Raw genomic sequence first — 8,238 nt, 5'->3', positions numbered from 1 at the left:
ACATTTGCAAATAAAAACGTTTAGAGTTTCCTGAACTAAGGCAGTTCACCAGGCAGCAAATCTGTTCATGACATATTTACTGAGTGCTATTGTATGCCTTAGACTAAAATAATCTACTTCATTTGATACACCACCTAAATCTATCTATAACATTTAAATTATATCTTCTATGTGAAGGGGAAGCTAGTATCCTTTTAGAGTATGTAAGAGCTACTTTTTCATTTTAAATCCTAATTAGGATAACTTGAAATTGGCATCCATCTTATTCAGTTTAGTTGCTAGTTTCAAGTAGTGCAATGTTTTGGTTTGCAGGTAATGACTATTGTACAACAGGAATGAAAACTTGCAAAATGAATTTCTTTGTCCAAACATGTGAATCACATGGAATCTGAGCTAGTCATTTAGCTCAGCTCAGCCTTTTTCTCTTTGAGTATGTTGTTTTTGCAAATCCAGACTTGGAGCACAATTCATTGAAAAATATAAATATTTCATAATAAATTCAGTGTGGAAAAGGAAAACCAACAATGTTATTTATGGTGGTTTTATGTTATATAACAATAATAATTTCAGTGCTAATAAAACTTCAGTAGGACTTATCGGGATCCACTTTGTTTGGTTCAGAAATTCTGCTCAGAGATGTTCCCTGGAAAATATACAGAATATCTCTTTTTTTTTCTTGGTGTTTTATTCCAAGCATAACAGACATTCATTGGTACTTTCCTTTTAGTGGAAGCCTTCTTTCAATATTGTCATGGGCAAGACATTCCATACTTATTTACATTTTTACTGGTATAATTTTCCTGTTGTGCATTCATTACCTATACACACACATTAATTTTGCTGTGAAGAGCATATAGCAAACTGTCAACATTTTTTTATCTAAGCCTGAAATGAAGTGAAATGGACAATTTATAAGATTTTTATCACTATAGTAGCTAATTAAAAACAAATGCTAGTTAGACAAGGACTGAATGCTACTGCCTGCAAATCTATAAAACCACACTAATTCTTTTCTGTTGCAAGTTGGATTTTCTCAGAACTTATAAATCTGTCTGACTGAATTACTTGAAATAAAAAGGTTACAGTAATGGCCCATGCATGGTACCAAAAGCATAAAAACAGGCAATGGTTGATACTTTAATCTTCAATGCTTTGGCGACTTGGAGTAAAAATCCTTCACTGATACCTTAGATATCATGTAATTCACTGCAGGTACAGTTGGTGTAAATCTACTTAATTTAGCGACAAACCGAAGAATGTTTGAGAAGAGTAATGATGCAGCAGAACTATTCAGCACTGCACATTTTGCTGAAGCAAGGTCCATTCTAGTCCTTAGTGTTTTTTGTGTGTTTCAATTGTGTGAAAATGATCTGACATCTCCAATGGAACATCTGGATCACTTGGGTGCTTCCTGTCCTTGCTCTGCTCACTCTTGGCTCTTGTCCACGAAGGAGATTTTAAATGTGTTCCACATGAGATGATTGGATACATCAATGGTTGGCTCAGTTCTACAAAATAACATATTAACATTTAGAGGATGCATCTACAGAGACATGAGCATCCCCAAGGTGTAAGATTTATCTTGATACCTTGCTCACATGAGAATATTCTATTTCCTGATTTTCCCACCTTTTTAAAATACATGTGCTTAAGTGTTTTTTTTTGGATACATACAAACGTTCATCAAGGCTCCTTAGAATGCACCTTCCAAACCCTCAGCCACTTCCATTGAGAAGGGCAAGAGCAGCAGATACATGGGAACCGCATCACCTGCAAGTTCTCCTCCAAACCAGCTGCTTGCCTGACTTGGAAATACAGAACCATTCCTTCAATATTGCTGGGTTAAGATTCTAGAGCTGCCTCCTTACCAGCATGGTGGGTGTATCTACACACAATGGATTGCAGTGGTTCAAAAACGCAGCTCATTACCACCCCATCAAGGGCCACTCTGAGAAGATCTGGGCATATACCTTAGAGGGAGTACAATGTAGATTTACAATAATAAATGTTCCCTTGAAGCCCAGTTATCAGGAGAGATTATGTAAATTAGGCCTACTGTCTCCAGAATTTAGAGGATTAAAGGGTGTTTTAACCAAAGTCTTCAAGATATTAACAAGGAAATGCAGAGTAGATGAAGATATGCTATTTTAATTGGCTGTAGATTGTAGAACTGGAGGACCTAATTGGAGAATTAAGGCCAGACCATTCAGGAGTGATGTTAAGAAGCATTTCTATAGACAAAGACAAAGTTTCTGAACCCATTAAGTAAAAACATTTCTCCTAATCTTGGTCCTGTGTGGTGACTCCTTGTTTTGAAATGGTAGTGGGGAAATGATTACCTGCATGTACTTGTCTATACCTTTAAGTATTATGTAACTTTCAATGATTCTAGCTCTCAGTCTTCAAAACTCTAGAGAACACAGGCCCAGTTTGCCCAACCTGTCCTCACAGGACTATCCATTCAGGCCAGGAACAAGACTGGTAAAATGTTCAATAATATCCTTAATTCAGGAAGGGCTCCAAAGCTATATGAAATGCCTAAGAGGTGGTCTAACCAAGATTATATGCAAGAGAAGCAAGACTTCACTATTTTACTCAAATCATCTTGCTAACGTTCCATTATCCTTAAGTGCTTGCTGCATATGCACATTAGTCTTCAGTAACTTATTAACAAGGACATCCAATTCCCTTTATAATGTACTCTTTCTAATTTCTTAATTTCTTATCATTTTCCACATTTTATTCCACCGGACGTGTCATTTCACATGAATGCTTGGACTATCTTGAATGGTTTGAACTAGGCAAAGTTAGGACTGCAAATGCTGAAAACCAGAGTTTAAATTACGGAGGTGCTGGAAAAGCACAGGAGGTCAGGATGAAGGGCTTTTGCCAGAAATGTCGATTTTCCTGTTCCTCGGATGCTGCCTGACCTGCTGTGCTTTTCCAGCACCACTGTGATCTAAACCCCTTGAATGGTTTGAAGCTGGCTCCACCTTTGTACTTTCTTACAGCATCTATGGGATTTGACACACTTAATATTTGAATTTCAAACAGCCAGCACAGACACAACTGTCTGAATGAAGTTCTTCTGTACAGTAGCCAATCTATGGGAACTCTGCCACTAGTATGGTAGAGGCCAAAAACATTCAATGATTTCCAGGATTGGCATTCAAAGGAAAATTTGCAGGACTCTGGATCGAGTGAGGGAATGGAACCCACTGAATTTCTTCCTGGGAACCATTTGGACTGGATGGGCATAGTTCTTAGTGCTGTAAATGACTCTGTGACTCCATGAGAAGGGACGTTGGCCAGCAGAGTTTTGGTCCAGATAACTGTGATAGCAACAAAAATATGAACAAAGGTTTCAGTCACAGGAATAGAACAAAGATCATTATATTCTGGTATATAATCTTGCTATTACCTTATTTTTCTTCCATTTTGAGGTCCAACCTTACACAACTGAATAAATGTTGAAAATGAAACTTCTGCTTAGCTAATGATGAACTGCACAGAGGGAAGTAATGCAATAAGGGGGCGTGTGAGATGAGGTACTGGAATGGAACTAGATTAGGTGAAGCACAAGAGTAGCCTGGCCAAATGGTTTAATTCTGTGCTGTTGCTTCTCCAGAATATTTCCTTCAAATATTTTAATTCCTGACATGTTTCTGAAGGTATGGATCATAGACCAGGTTATTCAAATTCTTAAAAGAAGCTTCATTTTAATTTTAATCTCATCTATGTATCTCAAATTATTGCCTATGAGTTTTAGTGTTCATATAAACGTAGTTCTAATTTTAGTTCCATCACAGAATGGAATAATGCTGAGTGGGGCTAGATAGCTCAGCCTGTGCTCACTGACACTGACCTGTAGATGAATCACGTGATGGATTCTCGTCATCAGAATCGGCAAACACCTCTGCAAGTTCCTGATCAGACATGTCTGTGAGTTCAGTCAGATCCATGAGGTCAAAGTGTACCTCAAGAGACGAGACGCTGCTGAGAGGCTCTGTGAATATACAAAATTATAACTGTATGGAAATATGCAAAGAATGTAGTTTGTTATACATGGAGGCCCTCCTAAATTACTGATGCCTAATCTATAAGACATTGCAATATAAAACAGATGAGTTCTGTGCAGATTGAAAAGATGTTGTAAAACCACGATTTATAACAGACATTGCCTATTTTTGTCATTATCTTGTGTGTTCCATTCGCTTGTTAGTGGTGTGTGCTGCACTTCTCTGTGGTGGGCGACAGAAGGTGAAATCTACCTTATCACAACTAAATTGTATTAGCCTATGTGCCACAGGACAGAGATGGGTAGTTCCACGTGTGCAGGATAATTGCAGTATCTGAGGCTAATTCCCAAAATGATTCATGGACCAAGTGCATGCAACTGTTTCCCTTCCAGTTTGCAGCTCCTCTCGCTGTCATTCATAATGAAGTGCCACTGAAATACAGTATGCTCAATGATTGATAGTGAATTGGCTCTACTCTCTACACTCTACTGCATGACAGTTGTCAGGATCTGCTCCTACACTTTTCTCATTTCTCCTCTATCTCGTCAAGTCTTATTCCTAGCCCTTCACAGACTTTATACATTGCCTCTTGATTTGAAGGCAGACATGGTACAAAAGGTGCAAATGTATTCATGGGATTTTATTCGTGAAAGTGCAAAACCACCTGATGAAGGAGTGGCGCTCCGAAAGCTAGTGTGCTTACAATTAAACCTGTTGGACTATAACCTGGTGTTGTGTGATTTTTAACTTGGTTTAAGTGATTTCACCCAGGTTGCTGAAGAAATGCCTGTGGGAACAAAGGAAGAGTTTGAATTATCTTCTAATCTTCTCCAAACATAAGACAGCACCCAGTCGAGAGTGTAGTGCTGAAAAAGCACAGCAGGTCAGGCAGCATCTTTCCTGCTCCTTGGATGCGGCCTGACCGGCTGTGCTTTTCCAGCACCACACTCTCGACTCTGATCTCCAGCATCTGCAGTCCTCACTTTCTCCCATAAGATAGCACCCAGAGCATCAGAGTGGCATGTAAGACACCCTTATTCAAGAAAGGTCAGAGGGTCATGCCTAGTAACTACAAGCAAATCAGTTTTATATTAGTAAGATTTTAGAGACAATAACTAGGGGAAAAGACAACATGCACTTGGAGGGAATGAGTTAATTAAATTATGTTAACATGGATTTGAGAAAAACAAATCCTGCTCAACTGACCTAACCTTTTTTTGGGAATTTGAAAAAAATGGAATGCAGTGAATATTATATATTTGAATCTTAAGAAAGTGTTTGATAAAGTAATACATATTGCTAACCAAATTAAAGGCTGGTTAACAATAGCGAGACCTCATCAAATGGGAGGCTGCATGAAAGATTTAGCTTATGGACAAAAAATATGTCATCGTAAACAATAACTTCTAAAAGTGACAGATACTTATGTCCCATAAGGCTGTGATCAATACTTTTTGACATTATTATGGTTATTGGAATAGAGTAAATTTCAAACTTTGCCAATGATACCAAACTTCGAGGTGTAACAAACGGAAAAAATGATAAAATTCAAAAGCAAAAGGGCACAGATAAACTAGGATAATGGGCAGACAACTGGAAATGGAATTTAACACAGAATGTGAGGTGATGCATTTTCCAGGAAAGATAGGAACAGGAATAAACTTAATGGCACAATTCTAAAGAGTGCAGAGGGACATCGAGATCTGGGGGTTCATGTGCGCATATCTAAGAAGGTGCAGAACATAGAATGATATGGGATCTTGGGCTTCATAAATGAAGGTATTGAATAGAAAGACTGGATAAAACTCCAGTCAGGCCAGAGAAAGTATCATTTCTGGTCACTGCATTGTTGGAAGGTTATGAAAGTCCTTGAGATGATCAAGCGAAAATTAACAAGAATAGTTCCAAAGATGAAGGCTATTAACTCCAGTGAAATTGAAGAAATTAGAATTTCTCTCATTTAAAAAAAAGAGATTGCAGGTATATTTGATAGAGCTGTGCAAGACTATTACAGGTCTTGATAAAGTAGACAAAGTAAAGCTGTTCCCAAAGCTGATTCACAGATTAAGGAACACAGATTAAAGTGTTTGTGCAACAGATGCAGTGGGGAGTGGTAGTATGACTTTTTATTTCTGCAGTGATTGTTAATGAGCTCAAAACCCCATGTTAATGAGGGTGGTGAAAGTGGAGACATTCAACATTACAAACAAAATTGTAATAAATAAAAAGAAAAAAACTTGCAGGGCTATGAGGATAGAGCAGAGGAATCAGACTGACTGTACTGCTGTACAGAGAGCCAGCATGGGGCCCATAGGCCAACTTAACTCATTCCGTGCCACGACCATGCTATGATTTAAATTTGTTTTAAATTGAGCTAAGAGATAGACACGAGTTGAAAATTGGGAAATTATTACCAAAATAGACAAAATATAAGGGACATATATACATAAGCAAGAATAAAGGAGACAATAACAGCACTGATGGGTAAGTAATATTAAAGACAGAAACTGTGAATAATTGTTTTTAAAACTAGAGGAAGTTACATGGTATCCCAATAGTTGGTGTTAGGACTCTTACTCTTCTTGATATATATTAAGTTCCTAGGTTTTGGGTGGATGACACAACATTTGAAAGTATTGTGAGATGTGAAAGGGATAGTAATACACTTCCAGAGTACACAGACAGACTGGTGATGTGACAGGGAAATGGTAGATGAAATTTAATGCAGAGAACAGCACATTTTGCTAGGAAGAGTGGGGAAGTGCAATATAAATTAAAGAATACAATTCTAAATCAAATGCAGGAGCAAAGGAATGTGGGGAAATTACATAAATCATTGAAGGAGACAAGACAGATTGAGAAAGTTATTAATAAGGCTAAAAGGATCCTGGGCTTTATAATTAACGATGTAGGCCCAGATTTTTGACATGACAACAAGCGTCTCCCCTGTAGCAATGACAGAAGATGTTTGGAATCCTAAATTACACACTCAAATCAGGTATTGCTCATCAGGAGATGGGATTGGGGTGATCCATAGCTCTTTTGTGAAGCAGAGCCCAGTTAAGAACAGGTCTGTTCTCCATGGATAGGCAGGGTAGTCCTTTGCAAAACTGAGATATCCCTGCGAAGGGATCACCTCGGAGAAGTGGTCAGGTATTGTCACATACCCTTGTGTGTAAAAGGTGCACAAACCCCTTGGTCCATCTGACCTGTCAAGATCTATCAAAATGTTTTTATGAATGAGAGTGCTTTTCTCAACACAATGTAATCCGTAATAAAGAACGTTCAGCAATTTTTTCTGTGTGCTTGTTTACTTGGGGATTCTAGGCGAGCTTGGATAAGTGAAGGGGGAAAGGGTATTGGATGATAGTTGGCATAGGAATAAGAGGATTTGTGGTGAGAGGTAGAGGTCATTAGGGGGTATGGTTTGGTACGGATGTGAGGGTGAGAGGATTGAGAGAGGTATAGGACTGCAGGAATGTTTTATTTTGTATTATTTTAATTGCTGGACAAAAAGCCAGAGCCCCCAGGCAGATTTTCCTTCTTGGGAACTGGCAGCCTCCTCAGTTTTTTCCAGGTCACCTGGCCCAATTCCCAATCCAGTTTGCAGCCCTTCCTGACAATGCTGGGGAAAACCAGTAAAAATACTGTAACAGTTTGAAATGAATGTATCACTCGTATTGGAGCACTGTATTGAGGAATTTAAAACAAGTTAGAATGTAGAATAAAAACTGAAAGAACTGTGCATGCTGTAAATCAGAACAAAAACAGAAGTTGCTGGAAAAGCTCAACGTTTGTGAAGAGAAATCAAAGTTAAAACTCACACAGCAGGATATAGTCCAACAGGTTTATTTGGAAGCACGAGCTTTCGGAGCACTACTCCTTTATCAGGTGGAAGGACCAGCGTTCCGAAAGCTAGTGATTAGATTAGATTCCCTACAGTATGGAAACACGCCCTTCAGCCCAACAAGTCCACACCGACCCTCTGAAGAATAAACCCCCTAGACTCATTTCCCTCTGACTAATGTACCTAACACTATGGGCAATTTAGCGCTTCCAAATAAACCTGTTGGACTATAACCTGGTGTTGTGTGATTTTTAACTTTGTACACCCCAGTCTAATACTGGCACCTTCAAATCAAGAGAAATCAAAGTTGACATTTCAGGTCCGGTGACCCTTCCGCAGAGCTGATGGTAGCTAGGAAAATATCACTTTTTC

The 8,238-nt window shown here is 38.6% G+C and overlaps 1 protein-coding gene across 3 annotated transcripts in view; it reads right to left on the bottom strand.

Moving 5' to 3' along the window:
* Window positions 1-458: 458 nt before the first annotated feature.
* Window positions 459-8,238, bottom strand: part of dbndd1 (dysbindin domain containing 1) — a 34,655-nt gene continuing 26,875 nt past the window's right edge. For all 3 annotated transcript variants that reach the window (XM_043706772.1, XM_043706771.1, XM_043706770.1), the window contains exons 4-5: window positions 3,866-4,006; window positions 459-1,508 (exon numbers count right to left, since the gene is read on the bottom strand). In XM_043706772.1, the coding sequence (XP_043562707.1) occupies window positions 1,333-1,508; window positions 3,866-4,006 (317 nt within the window). In that variant the 3' untranslated portion in view covers window positions 459-1,332. The remainder of the gene's footprint in view (window positions 1,509-3,865; window positions 4,007-8,238) is intronic.

The sequence above is a fragment of the Chiloscyllium plagiosum genome, chromosome 17 (genome assembly GCF_004010195.1).
Source record: "Chiloscyllium plagiosum isolate BGI_BamShark_2017 chromosome 17, ASM401019v2, whole genome shotgun sequence".
Taxonomy (NCBI): Eukaryota; Metazoa; Chordata; class Chondrichthyes; order Orectolobiformes; family Hemiscylliidae; genus Chiloscyllium; species Chiloscyllium plagiosum.
This window is presented reverse-complemented; position numbering and strand designations above follow the sequence as displayed.